Here is a 26,061-nt window from a genome sequence, read left to right as displayed (position 1 = left end):
AGGCCCCACTGATATTGGGTAGGCCCCAATAACGTTGGCTAGGCCCCACTGACGTTGGCTAGGCCCCACTGACGTTGGTTATAGGCCCCACGGACGTTGGCTAGGCTTCATAGACGTTGGCTAGGCCCCACTGATATTGGATAGGCCCCACTGACGTTGGCTAGGCCCCACTGACGTTGGCTAGGCCCCACTGACGTTGGTTATAGGCCCCACGGACGTTGGCTAGACCACACTGACGTTGGTTAGGGCCCCACTGACATTGGCTAGGCCCCACTGATGTTGGCTAGGCCCCACAGACGGTGACTGGACTTCACACTATGACGTTTATTCAACAGAAAAGCGAGTTCACTGTTCACGGAACAGGGAACAGGGAACTGTTCCCTGTTCCTTCAAGGGTATCATCAACATTGTCCATATTCTCCCCGTGCAACAGATCACAGTTGGTGTGTTGTGTTGGCGCACTTGATATTTGCAATTCAAGAGTGGGAAACATATAAGAATAACGTTCGTTTACCTAGTCATGCAGGTCAAGCCTGTCTCAAACAGCAAACTGATTAAAGCAGAAGGTCTAACGCTGGTAGATGTTGTTGTTGTTTAAGATTTGCTACTGGAACAAAAAGTTCCAAGTAGCACGGGCTATGGTGAGCCCGTAGATAAGGTTAATGTGGTGAGGGCGTGAGCAGTGACCGGAGGGGACAATCAACCAGGTTGTCTCGTGCTGGTGTGAGTGAAAATATATTAGTACAGTTTATTTGTATAGAACACACACACACACACACACACACACACACACACACACACACACACACACACACACACACACACACACACACACACACACACACACACTGTGAGCTGTGAAGGTATTATCTAAAGCTTGCCTGGTACCTATGGGGCTCAGTACTAACATTATCCTAAGCCAGTGGTGCCCAGTAGAGAGGGATGGTCGGCCATTCTTGCCGTTAGTGTCGCATTTTAACTACCGAGAAGATTAGGGAACTGTTTCGAAATGCTTTCAATTACTGATAACCTTCAGTCGTGATTTCTTTCAAACTGCTTCACTGGGGTACTAAAAACATAAACAAATAGTTTTAGTGTCCTAGTAAGGTCAAACAAAACTTTGCATTTCACTTTAAGGTGAAATACAACATGTGCAACAGGCATGGATGTACTGTAATCACTGGATGTACTCTAATCACCTGCTACCAATCACTGGAGTCGGACAATGTTTTTCTTTGAGGTTCCCGTGTCCTGAGACACAGTTATGTCTCCACATTCCAAGTGTTTACCTTTGCAGGTCTGAATGTTAGTACATAAGAGTTAATCATTGATGCTGAAACTCACACCACATCCACGCATCAGTATATTAGCGTAGATGTCTGAGAATCTACGAATCTCAGAATGAGAATCTCATCTCAGTTTACTACATCTATGTTATTTGTCTCTCTCTCTCTCTCTCTCTCTCTCTCTCTCTCTCTCTCTCTCTCTCTCTCTCTCTCTCTCTCTCTCTCTCTCTCTCTCTCTCTCTCTCTCTCTCTCTCTCTCTCCTAGACACAATATACTGTTGCTAATCCCGTATTTTACAAATTCTATTTCAACAGATAGCAATAAAAGCATTTTATTATTCCAATTTGCTCCTAGAGCTTAGAATGGTCCAAAACGGTGAAATTATCGACCCTGTGGTAACTTACCATAAAGACTATCATTTCTCGGACGCAACTGACATGTAGTTACTTCATTTCTAATGACTTGCTAAATCTACTTTTTCATATAAAATCCACTAACTCAATAATTAAACTCCTAAAGCCTTCTAAATCAACCCTTATTCACTGGTGCACAGCCATATCGTTAATGTTTAAAAAACAATTAAAAATTCACACAAAACCTCGCTTAAATAAAGTCAAGGAACCAAATTAATTTCTGGCGAGCGGGTCAGCGTTCTTCTCAGTCCTCAGAATTGCTGACAGGAACACGAGCTCTCCTTCGCCGAGGAAACTAGTACCAAAACATACGGGTATTAGTCCTCCGCCGAGGAAACTAGTACCAAAACATACGGGTATTAGTCCTCCGCCGAGGAAACTAGTACCAAAATATACGGGTATTAGTCCTCCGCCGAGGAAACTAGTACCAAAACATACGGGTATTAGTCCTCCGCCGAGGAAACTAGTACCAAAACATACGGGTATTAGTCCTCCGCCCAGGAAACTAGTACCAAAACATACGGGTATTAGTCCTCCGCCGAGGAAACTAGTACCAAAACATACGGGTATTAGTCCTCCGCCAAAGAAACTAGTACCAAAACATACGGGTATTAAATCCTCCCCCGAGGACACTAGTACCAAAACATAGGGGGGCATTAGTCCTCCGCCGAGCCGTCTAACCTCCGGCCGACCTGCAGGTGACTCTGTGTATCTCCATCCTGCTCTCCCTCACCGTGTTCTTCCTCCTGCTTGCCGAGATCATTCCGCCGACGTCCCTGGCGGTGCCGCTGCTGGGGAAGTACTTGCTCTTCACCATGATCCTGGTGACGCTCTCCATCTGCGTCACCGTCGGAGTTCTCAACGTCCACTTCAGGTAGGTCTTCCGCTTGTATTGTGCTCGACAAATATCATGATGTTAGTTCCCTGTTGACCAAACCACACACTAGAAAGTGAAGGGACGACGACGTTTCGGTCCGTCCTGGACCATTCTCAAAGCGACTTGAGAATGGTCCAGGACGGACCGAAACGTCGTCGTCCCCTCATTTTCTAGTGTGTGGTCTGGTCAACATATTTCAGCCACGTTATTGTGACTCCTCGCCACTATGTTAGTTACCTCTCCCAATGAAAACATTTTGATCGCAGGCGTGTATTTGCGATTTGGAAATAAACAATTCTTCTCATGTTTTTGTTGCAGTAAAATTATAATGTATGAGGTAGGTCATTATAACATTACCGTATATATGTCTCTAAATTGTCATCATTATACTGTTTACAGCTGTCATTGTGGAGCACGCTGTTTGAAATTGTCATTATATTCAATCATAGGAGAAATAATGAGGATGAATACATAGTAGCATCATCCCAGAACTAAGTCGACTCTCATAATGGATAAGGTTGTGGGCCACCGGACTGGAAACGGTACAAACTAGACATGACAGAGCGGATCTCTTGGAGGCATAAAATATTGACCAAAATGGAGGATATTAATCTAGGCTACCTTAAAAGGTCAACACGTAATTTTATAAGTCACAAGTAGCACTTACATGGGGGCAACACCTAGATCAACCAGCCATAATGTAGGACAGAAAACTGGAAGATGCTTTTTCACCCATAGGGTTCTAAATTCGAGGAACCGCCTACCTGTCGAAGCCGTAAATGCCAAGATATTACTATTGGTTAGAAATCCAATTGGAAAAAAACAAAATTCTCAGGTAAAATGGAGGATCATTTGACAAGGCACCAACGTCTTGTCCTCCGTCAAGGTCACTAGGTCTCTTAGGTGCCCGTCAAGTATATTCAGGCAAATTTCAATTATTTTTAATATTTCAAGAAACTTTGTTTTATTTTGTTAATAGTTTTCTAAGTAGTTTTCCCCAGTTTCATCCCTTCGTCCCAGCCTAAATCTTTATCCTGACGTCTTCCCAGTGCTATATAGTTATGATGGCTTATCGCTTTCCCCCTGATAGTTCCCTTCTCTTCTGCTTAAACCCGTGGCAAACATCTACGGGTTTAGCTAACTTGGCTAACTTGGTTGGTTGTGTAGCTATCTAAATATAGCTAGCTAACTTGGCTAACTTGGTTGGTTGTGTAGCTATCTAAATATAGCTAGCTAACTTGGTTGGTTGTGTAGCTATCTAAATATAGCCAGTCAGCTAACTTGGTTGTGTTTGTTGTGTTGGGTTGAGAGAGCCTTGGACCACTGCCAGGCTCTGGGATGTGGTGTTTGACCCACTGAGGGTCAACAGGTCACAGTGCCCAGATGGCAGGCAACTTGAGGGGTGACGGGAGGTTATTTTGAGATGATTTGATGATTAAGTTAGCAACACATGTGGGCTCGTTATGACCCGGCGAAGGTAACTACAACTTTTCCGGGTTTCCTTGTTAGTCGTAATAACTAATTACTCTGTTCTTTGTTGCTATATTTCTGTTTTCTTTTTCGATAATGGTACGGGAGCTATTGGTGCAAGAGACTCCTGGTGCCACTATATCCTGGCGCCATGGTGTCACCCCACCACCACCACCATCACCATCACCACTGCACCATACAATATAGTAACATCTGTGCTTGGGGGGACCATTAAAGCTTTGCTCACATCCACAGTGCGACCCCTTGCACAGAGAGCGTCACATCACCTACCCATCTCCACACATGTTCTCCCTATACTCCCCTATAGCTATAAAAAATTTCACAACACACTATTCTCATCATTGTAATCAAAAGTTGCGTTCACAATTGCAAATCTGTCATATAAACATTTAATTTGCGCGCCAATATCTTTGTATACTAATATGTAATCAAGTGATAAAGTCTACGGACATTTGGTTCCACATTTCATTTAGTGTACGATTCCTTTCATGGTGGCTTAGGGTCCGACCCTCGACCAGGGTGTAGAGGCTGTACCAGTAGCAGCACCTGTAGAGGGTGTACCAATAGCAGCACCTGTAGAGGGTGTACCAATAGCAGCACCTGTAGAGGGTGTACCAATAGCAGCACCTGTAGAGGGTGTACCAATAGCAGCACGTGTAGAGGCTGTACCAGTAGCAGCACCTGTAGAGGGTGTACCAATAGCAGCACCTGTAGAGGCTGTACCAATAGCAGCACCTGTAGAGGCTGTACCAATAGCAGCACTTGTAGAGGGTGAACCAATAGCAGCACCTGTAGAGGGTGTACCAATAGCAGCACCTGTAGAGGCTGTACCAATAGCAGCACCTGTAGAGGCTGTACCAATAGCAGCACCTGTAGAGGCTGTACCAATAGCAGCACCTGTAGAGGCTGTACCAATAGCAGCACCTGTAGAGGGTGAACCAATAGCAGCACCTGTAGAGGGTGAACCAATAGCAGCACCTGTAGAGGATGTACCAGTAGCAGCACCTGTAGAGGGTGTACCAATAGCAGCACCTGTAGAGGCTGTACCAATAGCAGCACCTGTAGAGGCTGTACCAATAGCAGAACCTGTAGAGGCTGTACCAATAGCAGCACCTGTAGAGGGTGTACCAATAGCAGCACCTGTAGAGGCTGTACCAAAAGCAGCACCTGTAGAGGGTGTACCAATAGCAGCACCTGTAGAGGCTGTACCAATAGCAGCACCTGTAGAGGCTGTACCAATAGCAGCACCTGTAGAGGCTGTACCAATAGCAGCACCTGTAGAGGCTGTACCAATAGCAGCACCTGTAGAGGGTGTACCAATAGCAGCACCTGTAGAGGGTGTACCAATAGCAGCACCTGTAGAGGCTGTACCAATAGTAGCACCTGTAGAGGCTGTACCAATAGCAGCACCTGTAGAGGCTGTACCAATAGCAGCACCTGTAGAGGCTGTACCAACAGCAGCACCTGTAGAGGTTGCAGCAATAGCAGCACCTGTAGAGGGTGTACCAATATCAGCAACACACACACACACACACACACACACACACACACACACACACACACACACACACACACACACACACTATCAGATATAGAGGTGACAGCAGAGGAGGTAATGAAACAGTTGACAACTCTAGATGCAACTAAAGCAGTTGGACCAGACAAAGTATCACCGTGGATACTAAAAGAAGCAGCACAGGCCCTCAGCGTGCCTCTGGCAATGATCTTTAATGAGTCACTTATGTCAGGAGAATTGCCCAGTTGCTGGAAGAAGGCAAATGTCGTGCCGATCTTCAAGAAAGGAGATAGGGAGGAGGCACTTAACTACAGACCTGTATCACTGACAAGCATCCCCTGTAAAATACTGGAAAGAATAATTAGGCTACGACTGGTTGCACACCTGGAGAACATTAGGTTTGTGAACAAACATCAACATGGGTTCTGGACAGGGAAATCGTGCCTAACAAACCTTCTGGAATTCTATGATAAAATAACGAGGATAAGACAGGACAGAGATGGTTGGGCAGACTGCATATTTCTGGACTGCCAAAAAGCCTTTGATACAGTACCGCACATGAGACTGCTGTTCAAGCTCGAGAGGCAGGCGGGGGTGGGGGGAAAGGTCCTAGAATGGATAAGGAACTACCTAACAGGAAGGAGCCAAAGAGTTACGGTAAGGGGCGAGAAGTCGGACTGGCGAACAGTAACAAGTGGAGTACCACAAGGATCGGTGCTGGGACCAATTCTATTTCTTGTATATGTTAACGACATGTTTACAGGCGTAGAGTCCTACATGTCGATGTTTGCGGATGATGCAAAGTTGATGAGAAGAGTTGTGACAGATGAGGATTGCAGGATCCTCCAAGAGGACCTGAACAGATTGCAGAGATGGTCAGAGAAATGGCTACTAGAATTCAACACGAGCAAATGTAAAGTTATGGAAATGGGACTAGGAGATAGGAGACCAAAGGGACAGTACACAATGAAGGGGAACAGCCTACCTGTAACGACGCGTGAAAGAGACCTGGGGGTGGACGTAACACCTAATCTATCTCCTGAGGCACATATTAATAGGATAACGACAGCAGCGTACTCTACACTGGCAAAAGTTAGAACATCATTCAGAAACCTAAGTAAGGAGGCATTTAGGGCGCTTTACACTGCCTACGTAAGGCCAGTCTTAGAGTATGCCGCCTCATCATGGAGTCCCCATCTGAAGAAGCATATAATGAAACTGGAAAAGGTTCAGAGGTTTGCAACGAGACTCGTCCCAGAGCTACGAGGGATGGGGTATGAAGAGCGCCTGAGGGAACTGTGCCTTACGACACTAGAAAGAAGAAGGGAGAGGGGGGACATGATAGGAACGTATAAGATACTCAGAGGAATTGACAGAGTGGACATAGACGAAATGTTCACACGGAATAGTAACAGAACGAGAGGACATGGATGGAAGCTTGAAACTCAGATGAGTCACAGAGATGTTAGGAAGTTTTCTTTTAGCGTGAGAGTAGTGGGGAAATGGAATGCACTTCAGGAACAGGTTGTGGAAGCAAATACTATTCATAATTTTAAAACCAGGTATGATAGGGAAATGGGACAGGAGTCATTGCTGTAAACAACCGATGCTCGAAAGGCGGGATCCAAGAGTCAATGCTCGATCCTGCAAGCACATATAGGTGAGTACACACACACACACACACACACACACACACACACACACACGCGCACACACACGCACACACACACCATCAACTCTCCATCACAGAGTTCACTTTCAGTTTCCTCTGGTGTAATGTGGCCCTGACGAGGACTCTAATTGCCTGGTTGATGAGACTTCATTGTGGCTACACGCTCATTTGATTTTTGTCTGTTGTTAATTTCACCCGAAGCGCGCAGGGTTAATGGCTAAAGGAAGCAGGAAGTCTTCTCTATTTGTCTATGTGTGTGTGTGTGTGTGTGTGTGTGTGTGTGTGTGTGTGTGTGTGTGTGTGTGTGTGTGTGTGTAATATAAGCACCCGGTTGGACAAGTTATGTCACAATGAACTTTTATATTTTAAATATTTAGTTTCTTAAATTCAGTTATTTACCTTAATTCAAATTATTTGAAATTCAATTCAGTTTTATTATTTTTCTTAAATTCAGTTATATCAGATCTTTGAAATTCATCTATCGCGGTCACTTGTAATTTTGCCTCAGTAAAACTCAAAGTTCAAGATGAATAAGTTCAACGGTCAAGATGAATAACTTTAACGGTCAAGATGAATAACTTCAACGGTCAAGCGTCGGTTATGAAGCTCGTGTTTTAAGACTTTTGAAATTCAATTTCACCCAAGTTCGAAATTCAAAATTCAATCATTCAAAAATACAAGACTTTTTCTAGAACAATTTTGAAAAAAAAATGTCTTTATTCCAGGAAAGTTCCGGTATTTTGCCCGTTGTTCACTATCACGAAACTTACCTACAATTTTCTGCAGAATTAACGTAGTCATTTGATTAGAAAAAGAGAGAAATCCCTCCGCCCAACAAAGTAGTACCTTCACATATTCGATGATTATGGCTTAACAGTCGAATATTTATCAACATTTTGTTAATGAAAAATGGTCTCTTTTTCAAATATATATATCTGTTAAAAGTAGAGTATTGTTAAATGGGAACATTCAAGAGTTATTCAGTGACGAATGACCATCTGGTATTGAGGGGCGGAGGAGAGAGAGAGAGAGAGAGAAAACGTTCTTGGGATGTAATGGACGGACAGAAGCAGTCGCGCTGGACAGAGGCTCACGGTTCTAGATACTTTTTACCCTGCCAGACAGACATGTAAGCCATACATTTATATACATTTAACTAGCAGGAGTATCATAGTGTTGTTTGAGTGACTATTCTCGTACTTAAAAGCTTTTTCCTGGTACGGGAGCCATGCGGTCCATGTTGACAAGTGGCAGGCCTGTCCTCCATCAGGCTGGTAGCCCTTCGTTTCTGTTGGTAGCCCTGCCCTGAGCAACTCTCGTCCCTCCTGTTGGTAGCCCTACTGTGTATAGCATGAAAACATCTACTCTACTCGGGTTGATTTCCCTCACGCTAAAAAAATATTGACATATCATGAATAGTATTGGCAGACGTGTCGTCACATAGGTTGGTATTTCTGCCCTGTATAGCGGCGACAATGCTATCACCCATAAGGTTGGCATCCCTGTTCTGTGGAGCGTTGGCAGGCCTGGCTTCTCTCAGGTTGGTATTCCTGGTGTCACTACAATGAATGAGGCCGGGTATTCATCGCTGAGCGCTTCCACTTAATGAATGTCTGATAAAAGCGAAGTTAATTTTCATTATACCGGATACAATGTCCTCCCTGACAGAGCTGCCTTAATTACCTCCAGAGAATGTTTAACAATTGCCTCTGTTTATTTCCTATTTCCGAATCCCCGTGTGCGGGCAAAAATGGATTTCTTTATAGAAAATGTAATTAGGTTGGGAGTTGTTACATTATTATTGAGAAAGGTTCCTCGTCTCGTGTGGTTGGTGTATGCGGATGGTGTGTGGTAGATATGGTTGCATACAGTGTTCCAGTGGTGGTGGTGGTGGCTGTTGGTATTGGTGGTTAATGTGGTAGTTATTGATTGACATTTTAAGAAAAAACAACAACTTTTTTTCCAGTACTGTTGCTATCATTAGGTTCAAGCTTTCTCACCCGTTTTATAGTCTGTTCTTATATATATTTATAAGAATCTTATATATACTATGTCCTTGTCTACTTTCCCGGGTCATTGACAATGCCAATAGTTCGAAATCAACAATGAACAAATCCACAAGGGCCGTGACGAGGATTCGAACCTGCGTCCGGGAGCATCCCCCGACACTGCCTTAATCGATTGATTTGTGTGATTTCTGTGTGTTCGAAATTAACGTTCTAGAGAGGTTGGTCGTTTGGAGAGATTGGTCGCTTGGAGTGGTTGGTCGCTGGGAGTGGTTGGTTGCTAGGTGGAGGTAGAACTTGCCCAAACAGTTCCGAGCAACGAGTAAACACTTCCTGGCTCTCAAGCCTCGGGGTATCACCACCTTCTCGTTCACTTTAATTATATTTACCCAGGAATTTTGTGAGCTCAGTCATAGAGGCGACTCCAGTCTCTCGCTGTCATCAGGGACCCAATGATCAATCAGGCTGTGAAGGGTGAGAAGGCATGAGATAGATCAAAAGGGAAATGGTATATGTGAGATCCATCTCGCGGGTCCTTGGATGGAATATTGAAGTTTTAGAGTGCTATTAAATGTGTTTTCGTACAGGCAAGTCACGTTGTCAACAAGATGGATACCTTTCAGGTTTTAAAACCTAACCTAACCTTCCCTAACCCAACCCAACCCAACCCAACTTTACCCAAACCATCCTTACCTAACCCACCCAAGCCAAACCTAAGCCAATATTTACCAGTTTAAGAAACATAAAATAATATTTAAAAAAATCTTGCAAAAATATAACATTATCCCGTTTTTCTTGCTCGTTTTATGCATATATTAAACACTATTTTATTGTTTATTTGTTGATATTTCGTACATTACGTACAAAGTTAGGCTTCTAATAGACATAATTATTTTATTGTGACGCTTTGGTGTTGTGAAGGTTATCCGGACTCTGGTGTTGGATCTGTGTGTGTACCCACCTACTTGTACCCATCTAGTTGTGCTTGCTAGGTTGAGCTGCGGCTCTTTGGTCCCACTTCTCAACCGGTAATCAACTGGTGCAAAGGTTTCTGAGCCTATTGGGCTTAATCATTCATCTGTATTTGAAACTGTGTATGGCGTCAGCCTCCACCACATCACTGCCTAGTGCATTTCATAACTATTTTGACAACGAAAAATCTTTCTAATGTCTCATTTGGGTACTAAGTTTCCACCTGTGTCCCCTTGTTTGTGTTTCCCTCGTGTTAATAGTTTGTCTTTATATATCTTGTCAATTCCCTGAAAAATTTTCTATGTTGTAATCATGTCTCCCTATATTTTCTGTCTTTCAGCTACGCGAGGTTTAATTCCAGTTGATTTTCCTCGTAACTCATACCTCTCAGCTTCGGGACTAGTCTGGTGGCATTCCTCTGAATATCTTCTAATGTTTTCTCTCTAACTATATATTGTTTTGGCCATGTTGTGTAAGGTCGTCCTACCACAGGTGTTGCTCTGTTGTCCAGATTGTGTTGCTTTATCTAGCTAATTGTGCTGTACAGTGTAATTGGTCTATGTAACCTGATAACGTTTCATAATGTTCTTGTAAAGTACAGTGTATAACTCGCATAGTTCCACGGTATTCATCCTCTAATGTCCATACTCTTCAGCATCTGTGTTTTCGAGATTTATACTGTCCAGCATCCATACTTTGAATCATCCATACTTTGAATCATCCATAATCTCTAGCATCCATACTCTGAATCATCCATAATCTCTAGCATCCATACTCTGAAGCATCCATAATCTCTAGCATCCATACTCTTCAGTATCCATAATCTCTAGCATCCATACTCTTCAGTATCCATAATCTCTGGCATCCATACTCTGAAGTATCCATATATTTCCAGCATTCATGTACTCCAGCATAGTACTCTCTAAACTCCATACTTTCCAGCATGTAGGCGCCAGCATCCATACTTAGGAGAGACGTGTCCCCCAGGCGTGTCCCCCAGGCATGTCCCCCAGGCGTGTCTCAGGGCTTTTACCACAGATTTTTATCATTAGTATCAGTGTTTGACCAATCCGCTTAGCGCATCTCTTCCTTCTGTGTCTTCACTTTCTTTCTCTCCCTGTGGTTGTCTTTCTGGACGAATTTTGGGCATGTGTGATCACCCATTGTAGTACCTTTATGTAGAGGGCATCAGGGCATTTTTAGGGCCCTTCAGATCATCTGTGTCTCAATGCCCAGCTCACATTTCAACCTACTGCCCCAGCCTGATCATCAATTCAGTCAAACGTTACTTCAACTAAATGCTACTCCACCTAATTTGATATAATTCTCTCTCACAGAACATTTAACATTATACAAAGCTGAAAAAACTGTTGAAAAAGTCCAATCAAACACCACGATCTCAGACTTCAGTCTTGGAGTTGACCTACTTTAGACTTGTGAACTAGTGGGAGGTGTGTGGGTGATGACACAGCTCGATGTTGACAGCTTTAAAAGTTGCACATCTTTGCTGTTACAGGCAGCAAAGTATGTGCAGAAAATTTCTGATAATTTTGTAGAGATCAGTGCTTAATGTTTTACTATACTGTAAGAATTTTTTTTATTTCGATTTTTTTTTACAATTTAACCAGATGGTAACTGGAGTCCAGTGAATGTGTGACCATGACGTCTGGTCCCCAACCTCGAATTTACAATTACGAATTTACAATTACAATACAAATCAAATTTACAATTCAAATTTACAATTCGTGTCCAACCCAGCAATTTACTGAGCTAAAATGTAAAAAGTTAATAAATTATTTAAATTCGAAAAAATAAAAATTATTATTAATAAGACAAAAACTCTTTACCATAATGAAACTAAATTAATGTACAACTTGATAACTAATATTATGAAGAACCTCATTTCCATTACCAAAAAACACGTATTCTATTCCTTCACACTACAAAAAAATCTCCCATTAAAAAACTACCACTTCCCTCTCACTCCCATAGTAAAAACTCCCACTCCCTCTCACTCCCATAGTAAAAACTACCACTCCCTCTCACTCCCATAGTAAAAACTACCACTTCATCTCACTCCCATAGCAAAAACTCCCACTTCATCTCCCTCCCATAGTAAAAACTACCACTTCATCTCACTCCCATAGCAAAAACTACCACTTCATCTCACTCCCATAGCAAAAACTACCACTTCATCTCACTCCCATAGCAAAAACTACCACTTCATCTCACTCCCATAGCAAAAACTACCACTTCATCTCACTCCCATAGCAAAAACTACCACTTCATCTCACTCCCATAGCAAAAACTACCACTCCCTCTCACTCCCATAGCAAAAACTACCACTCCCTCTCACTCCCATAGCAAAAACTACCATTCCTCCTCACTCCCATAGCAAAAACTACCACCATCACCACCCCCTCCCACCTCCCGTCCACCACCCCCACCCAGCAGTAAATAGGTACCTGGGAGTTAGTCAGCTGTCACGGGCTGCTTCCTGGGGGTGGAGGCCTGGTCGAGGACCGGGCCGCGGGGACACTAAGCCCCGAAATCATCTCAAGATAACCTCCCACACCACTACCCCAGCCGTCAGTACAGCTTACACCTCTCTCTGTCCCCCCCCCCACAGGTCACACCACCACCCCAGCCGTCAGTACAGCTTACACCTCTCTCTGTCCCCCCCCCACAGGTCACCCTCTACTCACAAGATGTCCCCCTGGGTGAGGAGAGTGTTCATCAACGTGATGCCTCGCCTGCTGTTGATGAGACGACCCCAGTACGACCCCAGGGACCGGCACGACAAGCTCTCCGACCAGGAGTACTTCGACCCTCTCAGCGAGGGAGAGATCTGGTGAGTTGGGACAGGGGGGGGCGGGTGTGTCTGTGTCTCTCTCTGTCACTGTCTCTCTCTGTCACTGAGTGTCTCCGTCTCTCTCTGTCTGTCTCTCTCCCTCCCCTCTCTCTCTATCTCTGTCTCTGTCTCTGTGTCTCTCTGTCTCTGTGTCTCTCTGTCACTGTCTCTCTCTGTCACTGTCTCTCTCTGTCACTGAGTGTCTCCGTCTCTCTCTGTCTCTCTCCCTCCCCTCTCTCTCTCTGTCTCTCTCTATCTCTCTGTCTCTGTCTCTGTCTCTGTGTCTCTCTGTCACTGTCTCTCTCTGTCACTGTGTGTCTCCGTCTCTCTCTCTCTCTCTCTCTCTCTCTCTCTCTCTCTCTCTCTCTCTCTCTCTCTCTCTCTCTCTTTCCTCTATACGAAAAAATTAAATTTTTCTGTTTTCAAAATAAATTGTTCCCCATTTGTTTTGTAGCTTTGGGAAGTTAGTAGATAATTGATGGTAGTGCGGCTGAAGTTTGAATAGCAAACAATTTCTTTTTGTTTTTCCCAAATCAGTGAATACTGATGTTACACTGTTACAGTAAGTTACATACAGTATGTTAAAAAAAATAGTTTGGATTTTTTTGTTTATGGAATAGTTACCCATCTGCCTTGTATCTGTGTGAAGGTGTCTGACTTTGTATGGTGGGGCTGTGGGGGGTGGGGGAGTGAGGGAGGGGTGTTATAAGGGGGGGAAGGGGAGGGGTCTAAGTGTGACATTGGCCCACTCTCCTACTTTTCAATTCTCGCAACACCGACTGGCCTATGTTCAGTCCCCTACCCCAGACCAGTCCCCCTGCAAAATTAAGTGAGGCTGGCTCTAAGCGTCAGGCCTTCCTTTATATATATTTAAGAGCTAACCACCAATTAAGTGGGCGGCAACATCAACGTAAATGGGGATTAGCGTCAACTACAGTTCTCCAGTTGGTCTCCAAACCACCCAATTACTTGAGTAATTGTCAGTAATTGTGAGGTGGTTGAGTGGGTTCTTAATTAGTGAGGGAGGGAGGTGTGGAGGTCATCTTGGTGACCTCCACACCTACCTCCAAGCCTTGTGGTGAGGCTTGGAGCTCACCATACATTACCAGGAGTATAGTGACTCATCTGCCATCATCACTACACAGTACCAGCAGATGTCATAGAGTATAGTGTAAACACAGCTGTTGACCACTCAGGCTTTGCACAAAGTGTACCCACCTCCTCTCCACCCCCACCATGTTAAGGGAGGGTTGAAGGGGGAGGGAGAGAGACCTGGGATCAGCCGGGTACCCCATCTCGTGTGTGTGTGTGTGTGTGTACTCACCTAGTTGTACTCACCTAGTTGTGTTTGCGGGGGTTGAGCTCTGGCTCTTTGGTCCCGCCTCTCAACCGTCAATCAACAGGTGTACAGATTCATGAGCCTATCGGGCTCTGTCATATCTACACTTGAAACTGTGTATGGAGTCAGCCTCCACCACATCACTTCCTAATGCATTCCATTTGTCAACCACTCTGACACTAAAAAAGTTCTTTCTAATATCTCTGTGGCTCATTTGGGCACTCAGTTTCCACCTGTGTCCCCTTGTGCGTGTTCCCCTTGTGTTAAATAGAATGTCTTTATCTACCCTATCAATCCCCTTCAGAATCTTGAATGTGGTGATCATGTCCCCCCTAACTCTTCTGTCTTCCAGCGAAGTGAGGTTTAATTCCCGTAGTCTCTCCTCGTAGCTCATACCTCTCAGCTCGGGTACTAGTCTGGTGTGTGTGTGTGAACAAACGGCAATGATTCAATTGCTTTATTATTAAAATAATACAAATCTAACACCTGCCACCCACGTCAGGTAGGCCTGACAGCTGTGTGGACAGCGCTCGGGATTCATAGTCCTGAGATTCCGGGTTCGATCTCCGGTGGAGGCCGAAACAAATGGGCAGAGTTTCTATCACCCTAATGCACCTGTTCATTTAGCAGTAAATAGCTACCTGATAGTTAGACAGCTGCTACGGGCAGCTTCCTGGGGGATGTCTAACAAAAAGGAGGCCTGGTCGAGGACCGGGCCGAGGGGACGCTAAGCCCCGAAATCATCTCAAGATAACCTCAAGATAAAGGATAACCAGTGACAATACCACCGGTGATAACACCACTAGGAATAACAGGAGATAAAGCCGGTAATACGAGGAAGATATGATAACTATGAAGATAACCTAATAAAGGGCAGAACAAGATAACTAGCCACATGGGGTACGAAGAGAGGAGGAGGAGGAGGAGGAGGAAGAGGAGAAAAAGAGGGACCTGGGGGAAGAAGAGAGAGAGAGGGGAAGAGAGAGGGGAGTGTGGTGAGAGGGGGATAGGTATGTGTGGAAGCTGGGAGGATATTGATCTTTAGAGAGGAGTGCAGTGAGGGAAGGAGAGAGAGAGAGAGAGAGAGAGAGAGAGAGAGAGAGAGAGAGAGAGAGAGAGAGAGAGAGAGAGAGAGAGAGAGAGAGAGAGAGAGAGAGAGAGAGAGAGTAGAGAGTGAAACATACAGACACAAACAGACACACACACACACCCACTCTCTTAAGACATAAGAAAACCAACATAGATGCAACAGAACTAGCAATGAATATATAGCATTATACATAGCATTATACATAGCATTATACATAGCATTAAAAACAAAGAAACAACCTGAGATATAAAACGAAGTACGAAGAAAAATAACAGTGAATAAGTAACTATAAATTATCCAACACGGAAAAAAAATATATAAAAACTAGACATAAATTTTTGAGAAACTAAATGCTTATTTCCAGAGGCAATCCAAAGAATCCAGACACACAAATATTTGGATAACACGAGAGGGAATAATGAAACAACTTGGCACCATTAGATGTGAATAGAGTTAGGATATCAGATAGACTATTTCAAGATGAATATACTAAAAAAACTGCACAGATCCTGAGTATACTAATAACTCTGGTCATACTGAGTCTATTGGAAAGGTAGACTTGTTCAGCTGTTGGACGCCCAGCTGTTGGACGCCCAGCTGTTGAATACCCAGCTGTTGAACACCCAGCTGTTGAACACCCAGCTGTTGGAAGGACTATTTTTTAACATTAAACTGTATAGTCGTCACAGCTAAGTGCTTTCTCCTGTTTATTATCTTACCTCTTAACATTAAACAGCTGTTGGAAGATGTTGTGCCAATTTATAAGAAAGGAGAGAGGTAGAAGGCACTACAGATCAACATCACTGATAAACATCCCCCTGTAGTATACTCGGGTGAATAATAAGTATAAAACTATGTAAACACGTGGAAAGGAGCAGGTGTGTAAACATATGGAGAGGACCAGGTATGTAAACAAACACTCTCATTGAAATGACATCACGCGTAATGAGCCTATTCAGTTCTATAATAACGTAACACACAGAGATTCCGGTGACACATATAAGATAACGTCAGCAACAAACTCTACGATAGCAAAAAGTTAGAACATCATTCAGGAACCTAAATAAGGAGGCATTCATTTAGATCGCTCTACATCTCCTGTATGAGACCAGTCTTAGAGTATGCCGCCCCCTCATGGAGTCCCCACCTGAAAAAGCGCATAAGGAATCTGGAAGAGGTTCAGAAGTTTGCGACGAGGCTCATCCAAGAATTGCAAGGGTAGGGTAGGAAGAGAGACTGAAAAAATTAAACCTGACAACGCTAGAAGAGAGAGAGAGAGAGAGAGAGAGAGAGAGAGAGAGAGAGAGAGAGAGAGAGAGAGAGAGAGAGAGAGAGAGAGAGAGAGAGAGAGAGAGAGACAGAGAGAGAGAGAGAGAGAGAGAGAGAGAGAGAGAGAGAGAGAGAGAGAGAGAGAGAGAGAGAGAGAGAGGGGGGGGGGAGAAGACATGATAGAGACGTATAAAATACTTACGGAATGGAAGCTTGAGACTCAGAAGAATCATAGAGATGTTAGAAAGTTTCCCTCTAGTGTGTGAGTAATGGGGAAAATGGAATGAACTCAAGGAGCAGGTTATAGAAGCAAACCTCTTTCATAATTTTAAGAGTACATATGGTAAGGAAATAGGTAAATTGTCATTACATTACACAACCGGCAGTTAGAAAGGCGGGGCCCAAGAGTTAATTCTGGAACCTGAAAACACAAATATGTGAGTAAACACACATATATACATTTGATGGGGTGCTTCTCCTTGATCTCTCTCTCTATCTCTCCTCCTGTGCCTCTCTGTCTCTTTCCTTGCCTCTCTCTCTCTCTTGCTCCTTCCATCGTTCTCACAGTATTCATAATAATAAAATAATAATAGAAATCAGAATTATCATCCCCATCAGAATTGCTCTATCAAATATACAAAATATAATAATTTTAACATGTATCTGTTCACTGTGACAGGAGTGAAAATGTTCATACACTCATACATACATACATACATACAAGAACACAAACATACTGACAGACTCTCTGGGGCTTGTTCACTCTGGCACCAATGATGGCTTTGTTGAGGTCGTGTGAGAGAGCACTCGTGAGGAGACGCACTCTCATCCACCACACTCTCTAACATACTTAGGTGTATATACATACTCTGTCTCCCTGTCTCTCTCTGTCAGTTTCTGTGGTTCATCTGCATTGGCTCTTTGTCTGTGTAGATCTCTGTTGCTCTCTGTGTCTTTCTGGTGCTCTTAGTCTTAGTCTCTGTATCTCTGTCTCTCTCTGTCTCTCTCTGTCTGTCTCTCTCTCTCTCTCTCTCTCTCTCTCTCTCTCTCTCTCTCTCTCTCTCTCTCTCTCTCTCTCTCTCTCTCTCTCTCTCTCTCTGGAGCTAGGGATGTATTAAAGGAGGAGGGACGGTAGGGAAGGAAGGTTTAGCTGTCTCTCGGGAGGATGGGCATGAAGGACTGGGATTGGGTAAGGGATCCAATACAATAAAAATGTACATTGTCCCCAACAATAAAAATGTAGGGGGGACATTTCACTTGATAACGTTATGGGCATATATTGGTCTAGCTTTTAGGCAAAATGTAATGGAATTTTGTTGACTGTTTTGATGGACACGAGCGCATGATGTTTTAGAATACTAAGTTTCTTATGAGATAAAAAAAATAATTGAAAGACGAGTTAATTTGTTTTTGCAAATTTCGTCATAGGGGTCACTTTAGCAGCTTGTCAAGTGGCATTCGTTTCATTGATTCCAATCCTGACCTGCCATTGTTTGCCATGTTCCCACCAGCAATTACTGTTAGAATTTAGGTGAGGCTAGAACGAGGCATCTAGCATCAATCCTCGGACATAACATAGATATTCTGATTTACATAAGTATTAAAAAGAGGTAGCTTTGAACACCCGAAGTGTTCTCTGAACATTGCTGCTGTTTTCTCCCTACCTCTCACCCTCCCTCTCTTTCCCTCCTCTTACCTTTCCCTCCTCTCTCCCTTCCCTCTCTCTCCTCTCCCTCCTCACCACCTGCCACCAGAGACAGATGGAAGCTGCCTCACCCGACAATTAACTCACCATTCGTCTCGGTAACTAGACAAGAACACCCAACAATTTTCACTCTTCACGCGGGGGAATATTTCCCATCCAACAGTACGCATATTGCCAGGGGCTTCCCCTTGGACGCAAGAGGCTTCCCCTTGGACGCAAGAGGCTTCCACCTTGGACGCAAGAGGCTTCCATCTTGGACGCAAGTGGCGTCCACCTTGGACGCAAGTGGCGTCCACCTTGGACGCAAGTGGCGTCCACCTTGGACGCAAGTGGCGTCCACCTTGGACGCAAGTGGCGTCCACCTTGGACGCAAGTGGCGTCCACCTTGGACGCAAGTGGCGTCCACCTTGGACGCCAGTCACTTCAAAACGCTTCTGTCGCCATGTTCACTTGTCTCCAGTTACCTGTCAAATTACCTCACCTGGCGGAGCTTAGAGTCCAGTTCCAGCTTTAGTAATTGTCGCTTTTCAGAGGCAGTCACGCCCGGCCCTTTGTGTCTCACTGGATCTGCTTGTGTAACTGTGAAATTGTGTTAAGCTGATACTCTCTGCTCTTTTAATTCATTCCACTTGCTTCTATGGTCCAGAAGATGGGCTTCCTCACATTCTCGTGGTTCTTCTGTGTGTGTTTTCTCCGTAGACGCCGTCTTGGGCTCCTTCATGCTATCTTGGGCTCCTTCATGCTATCTTGGGCTCCTTCATGCTATCTTGGGCTCCTTCATGCTATCTTGGGCTCCTTCATGCTATCTTGGGCTCCTTTACGTTCTCTTAGGCTAGGTATTAACGTCTTGGTGTGGTTAATGTTGTCGGTTTCCCCAGAGAATCTAGTTCGTCTGATTGAGCTTCCAATTTTGGTACTAGGTTTGTACTGAGCCTCTGGGATATCCCGATATTCTTTTGTTAAAATAATTATAATTATTCACAATATGGTACAATGGTGAGATTATATAAGATTGGGAAGTTGTACAATCTTGCAAAGTCACTAACAGGCATATATTTCGTTTTGTTTGTGTAATATTTCACACGCTTACCTAATTTTGTGTTTGTGAGAGTAAGTTCCAGCTCCTGGGCCCCCTCATCATTACCCTCTTGCGCCAAATTGTATGACTGGATGGAGAGGGTCTTCACTCGAGCACCATACTGCGATTTGTTTCCATATTTTAGAAAATAATGTTTTGTTCAAGGTACGATATATATATCTGCCCTGTAAAAGAGAGAGTGTTTGTATTACACACAGAAATCACAATAACGTGATGCATCAAATGAACAAATTTACAAGGGCCGTGATGAGGATTCGAACCTGCGTCCGAAGATCATCCCGAGTACGCTGCCTTAATCGACTGAGCGACGACATGGTCAAAAGAGTTGAAACCGAAGTTCTACTGAACTTACTGGATCCTGCAGCCTCTCCGAGACACAAACCAGGGTTTTACACAACTCCCCCATGCACTCGAGCTATGTCAATAGGCCGTTCTTCCTCTTCGCCCTTCATTAATCATCACATCACATTGATGCATCACGTTATTGTGATGTCTGTGTGTAATGAAGTAAGGGCGAAGAGGGAGAACAGCCTATTGACATAGCTCGAGTGCATGGGGGAGTTGTGTAAAACCCTGGTTTGTGTCTCGGAGAGGCTGCAGGATCCAGTAAGTTCAGTAGAACTTCGGTTTCAACTCTTTTGACCATGTCGTAGCTCAGTCGATTAAGGCAGCGTCTCGGGATGATCTCGGACGCAGGTTCGAATCCTCGTCACATCCCTTGTGAATTTGTTCGAATGTTTGTATATTTGCATGTTTGTGTGTCCATAAATGGAGGCCAGACGCTCTAGGCTACTCTCACCCAAATTTGCAGGGGGAAAGGTCTGGGGTTCGGAACGAACATAGGCTAATCGGGGTCGCCAAAATTCAAGAGGGAACAGCGTGCCAAGGTCGCATTGTGACCCCCACGACGACTTGTGGCACTTCCCACCGGCTACACCTATCGAAATAAATTTGAAATCGAATTGGAAACCTATAGAAATAAACATTATTCACTAATCTCGGAAAAATGAACAAATATGCACCTATTCTTACTTTGGCCGTAATAGCATAAAACAGACGATTTTTCAACACCCTCTACAGCTTTTTCAAGCACAACCGCTTTCCCAAGGCAAACAGGTTACTATGGATTGTCCCTGGGGGAACAGTCTGTGTCTGCCTGTCCCCTGAGGTAACTCTCCGTCTCTCCCACAGTGACCCGTATAGCGAAGCAGCCTTCGTGGAGTACAGTGGAGACCAGGGCAGCGTGGGAGGCCCCGGCTACAAGTACAATGATGACTTCCTCTCCTCCCACGGTGGTGGCAAGTGTAGTGAATCATGTGGTGAGTCACTTATGTTGTGAGTCACTTATGTGGTGAGTCACTTATGTTGTGAGTCACTTATGTTGTGAGTCACTTATGTTGTGAGTCACTCATGTTGTGAGTCACTATGAAGTGTATGTGCTGGATACCTTAACATTATCCCCATTTGACTTACACACAGAAATCACAATAGCGTGATGCATCATATGAACAAATCCACAAGGGATTGATTGTGTAATGAAGTAAGGGCGAAGAAGGAGAACGGCCTATTGACATAGCTCGAGTGCATGGGGGGAGTTGTGTAAAACCCTGGTTTGTGTCTCGGAGAGGCTGGAGGATCCAGTAAGTCCAGTAGAACTTCGGTTTCAATTCTTTTTAACCATGTCGTAGCTCAGTCGATTAAGGCAGCGTCTGGGATGCTCTTGGACGCAGGTTCGAATCCTCGTCACGGCCCTTGTGGATTTGCCCATATGACTTAATTATTACAGCACATGTTTTAAGTGTAATATATTCAGTCAGTGAATAATTTAAAGCTTCTGTTCCACCTCTCCCTTCCCAGCAAAGGGAGAGGAAGTTTGCCACTAAATCACCCTCACAGCCTACTCTCTCTGTCCCTTCACAGACCTGGGCGGCTGCCACCTCCACAGCCAGAGGACCTACTCGCCAGAGATCCAGAAAGCCATTGAGGGCGTCCAGTTCATCGCTCAGCACATCAAGGACGCGGACCGCGATAACGAGGTACACAAGGCCTGCCTGACGGAGTGTGAGCGTGAGATTGACGATTGAGTTCAATCAGTCAACAGCATTGACTGGTGGAGATTGACTAGGCCAACAGTCTTATACACTAGGATTTTAAGTTCACTTGTCGGTCATATAGGTTCACTGTTGTCTGATTGAGTGGGCAAGGTTGCTTTTTTGTTCTCTGAATGGCACTGAATTGGAAGGAATTTAGGGGAACCTCCTCCTAGTTTCTGGATAAAGAAGATGGGACGCTCTTAGAGCCGAGTGAGCGGAGACTTGCTTGTTCGCTCGCTGACGCATTTTTACTCAGCAAGATGACAGAGGCAGCCTGGCCATTTTGCTCAAACACTCCCTCAGGTTCGGTCTTGAAATATCTGTTGTTTGTCAGTGTTTAACTCGTGTGCATGGCATTTAGTTAGGGTGGGAGGAGAACAGTCTGGTTGCTCACCACTCCGGCTACTGACTGCCCCATTACACCAGCCTTCAGTAATTCGTGGTTTCATTTTGAAAACACGTAGGCTAAAAGGGAAACGTAGACTGTATATTTGGATCCCAACCCGGGATCCTCTTGGCTCACTGCTGAAGAGGATCCCGTTTTGGGATCGAAATATACAGTCTATTTCCTTGTTTCCTACGCGTTTTCAAAATAGTGGATTATTATTTTCATGGATTAGTGCTCTATTGCACTTCATTCTGATATATATGTATATATGTATATATATATATATATATATATATATATATATATATATATATATATATATATATATATATATATATATATATATATATATATATAATGTGCTCACTTAGTTGTGCTTGCGGGGGTTGAGCTCTAGCTCTTTGGTCCCGCCTCTCAACTGTCAATCAACTGGTGTACAGGTTACTAAACTAATGGGCTCTATCATATCCACATTTGAAACGGTATGGAGTCAGCCTTCACCACATCACTCCCTAATGCATTCCATCTACACGTGTGTGTATGTGTGTATGTGTGTATGTGTGTGTACATTATACACTACACAAATCACAATATACATGAACTAAATATTGCCGTCCCAAGAAGAACAATCATCGACAGTGTCAAGAGATGACAAAGGAAGCTTTGTCATTTTATAATGACAAAGATGCTCAAAGATGCTTACACCTGATACTTGTCCTTGCTCCGCCAAGACACCTGGGGGGGGGGGGGGGGAACAAGGAGGTGTTCAAGGTACGACGTATATCTGGCCTGTGAAAGAGAGAATGTTTGTATATCTGCCTTTTGTGAGTCCATAGATGGATGCTAGAGTCACGTGTGTCGTTACCCTAGGTTCCTAGGACACCTGACTTAGCATCACATATATTCAGTTTCCCTTGTTATCTTTAAAACATTGTCGAAGAGAGTCTATATCTTATATATATATCTTATATATATATATATATATATATATATATATATATATATATATATATATATATATATATATATATATATATATATATATATATATATTTGTATAGAGAGTAGTCTACATGTGTAGTGCGATAGGTGGATAGATTGACCAAATGTTTGACTTTCGCTACCTGTAGATGCTTCCTATAGTGTGACAACCATCACGCCAGTCATCCCACTCAGCTACAGAGTACAGGAAGCTGGGTATAGTCATTTTAGCTTTGCTGGCTGCCTTGCTAACACGTCCGGCCACTTGATCTAGACGTTAGAGAGACGGTCTCGCTTCCTGCAGGTCGGCGTTCAATCCCCGACCGTCCACAAGAGGTTGGGCACTATTCCTCCCCCCCCCGTATTCAATTAATGTTTGTTTATAGTTCTAAATTCAGTGAGTTTAATTCTTGTGGCTTTAGCGTCAAGTTACATATGTAACTACTATATATGTTACATATTATATATATGACTTAATCCTGTCAGCTGTCTGAGGATAACTTAATTGTCTCCTCAACATTAGTTCACTGTAATCACATAATACAGCTGTTTTTAGTGCCCCACGATTATCTTCAGTGAAGACTCACTTCGAACATCACTATCACTGAATCTCACTGTAAACCATCACATCATTGTCACTGACTCTCCCGACAGTGCTAATGTGCACCATTACACCATAATCACTGTGAGTGTAGCCATGAAATAGATCCCAATACATCATCTCGCCATTCCCCCCCCCCCCTCCTTAACTATACTGCATCTCTGAAGACAATTCCGAAGGGGCCAATGTTGACCAGAGTGCCTCCGTCACTCCTCGTGGTGGGTAAACACACACACACACACACACATATATATGTGTGTATTTTACACGAATACTTCCCATTGATCGCGTGATGATTAGACGGTAATTAATTAAATTAGAGATCAAGCAATTAGGTGAGTACACACACACACACACACACACACACACACACACACACACACACACACACAGTCTCGGCGTCACAGGCGTGGTTAGTAGTAACAAAAACCCAAAATCTACACTACCATTAAATATGAAGCAGTTCTCACGAAGGGTTGGAATATTTGGGATTCCAAGTCATAATTGATACAGCTAAATAGGCACACACACACACACACACACACACACACACACACACACACACACGCACACACACACGCACACACACACGCACACACGCACACACACACACACACGCACACACACACACACACACACACACACACACACACACACACACACACACACACACACGCACACACACACACACACACACACACACACACACACACACACACTGCCTCATCAACGGAAGGAAACCCAACTCATTCACCGACATGGCTCAAGAAACTTAACCTGACTCAGTAACCAACCCGCCAGGCTAATTCATCTCCTGATGAATTAGCTGAAGCTTTAACTCGTTTAGCGGCAACTATTATTGGCTAGTGTGGCAGCAACTATGTATATACATTTGCCGATTTCACTAGTAATTTTTAATTAGTTTTTGGTTAGAAATAGGGGATTAAGGAGCCAGAGTAGCGATAGAAGTATAATTTCATTCTAGCGTGTATACATTATATATATATATATATATATATATATATATATATATATATATATATGTATATATATATATATATATATATATATATATATATATATATATATATATATAATCAGATTGTTTACAATCCTTCGTCTAAGATTGTTGAAACATCTTATAACAATCAGATGTTGTCATGTGTTGCAATAATGATTTTATTTATATCTTATGTAGAGCTTCTCTCTAATTAATTAATATTCTCTATGAGGCAGCGTCACTCTGCGTGTTCTGAATGGCGCAGTATGAGTGTGTTGAGTGATCTGATTACCACTTCAGTGTTTGTGTGTGTTTGTGCAAACATTTACAGACAAATTTGCATTGTCTTTTGATTTAATACACTTTACTGGATATGTTAATTAAACAGATAACATTTATCTGTTTATTTCAGATAAACCAATAAATCTGAAATTTCATTTCTGATACTTCAGATATTTTAGAGAAATATCTATCTGATATATCAGATATCAGATAGGTATCTGATAGATATATCTGATATTTCAGATAAATCATTGGTCCCTTGTCAGGTTGTTGCCACAAATCTCCAGATTCCTCGACTGTCTGGCTCACCTAAACCTTTCCTTGAAGAAAATAATAATACCAAGTTGCATGCTTTGTACCTGTACTAATATATATAATTATGACTGTGTATTATTTTTATTTTAATATTGATCAAATAATAGAATTTGCAGGATTATTGGACGGACTAACTGGGCAAGACGTCGCTTGAAAAATTACCTGATTAAACCAATTTTTGTCTCATAACTTGCCTCAGTTTTCAATGCCCACTTCTCGTTTTTCTTTCAAAATCAACACCAAAAAAACCACTTGCGCCAGGGGAGGCTATGCTAATCTCCAGACCAGCCACATTACATTGAAATAATTCCTGTTGAGCTGTTAAACTCAAGTTACCTTCCACATTTGTATTTTTCATTTCCAGGAGTGCGAAGATTGGAAATTTATTGCAATGGTCCTAGATCGACTATTTCTCTATGTGTTCCTACTCCTCAATATATTTGGCCTGGTCATCTTTTTCCGAGCTCCGTCACTGTATGACCAAAGACCGTCAATAGATCAATTCATATCAGAGATAGGGTTAATCCTACAGCCACCCAGGAACAATTCTCACTTGAGTCAACAATAGGTGAACAGGAGAGAGCCTGATAGCTGCCTGAACAGCGGGTAAACGTCCCCAGTAAGTTTTGACTTTCCATAACTGCTCAAAGAGATCTCGCTGGTTATGAGCCTTTGATGTTGATGTCAAAAAGGCTCATTTTCCTTCTCCGTATCTCTCTCTCTCTCTCTCTCTCTCTCTCTTGTTAGAGAGGAAAAGGAGCTTTATTGAAAGACTGCTTTTGGCTCAAAATCCGTGCAGTGATCTCCTTAATCA

At 43.4% G+C, this 26,061-nt stretch overlaps 1 protein-coding gene across 2 annotated transcripts in view; it reads left to right on the top strand.

Moving 5' to 3' along the window:
- Positions 1-26,061, top strand: part of nAChRbeta2 (nicotinic acetylcholine receptor beta2) — a 230,573-nt gene that overhangs the window by 164,742 nt on the left and 39,770 nt on the right. The window contains exons 8-12 of one of the 2 annotated variants that reach the window (XR_006772946.2): positions 2,399-2,574; positions 12,924-13,085; positions 20,779-20,906; positions 21,508-21,623; positions 25,612-25,866. Coding sequence is in view for 1 of the 2 variants with exons in the window: in XM_045743586.2 (XP_045599542.1) it covers positions 2,399-2,574; positions 12,924-13,085; positions 20,779-20,906; positions 21,508-21,623 (582 nt within the window). In the remaining variant the exon portion in view is untranslated. The remainder of the gene's footprint in view (positions 1-2,398; positions 2,575-12,923; positions 13,086-20,778; positions 20,907-21,507; positions 21,624-25,611; positions 25,867-26,061) is intronic. The other variant, XM_045743586.2, reaches the window with a different exon arrangement.

The sequence above is a fragment of the Procambarus clarkii genome, chromosome 31 (assembly GCF_040958095.1).
Source record: "Procambarus clarkii isolate CNS0578487 chromosome 31, FALCON_Pclarkii_2.0, whole genome shotgun sequence".
NCBI lineage: Eukaryota > Metazoa > Arthropoda > Malacostraca > Decapoda > Cambaridae > Procambarus > Procambarus clarkii.
This window is presented reverse-complemented; position numbering and strand designations above follow the sequence as displayed.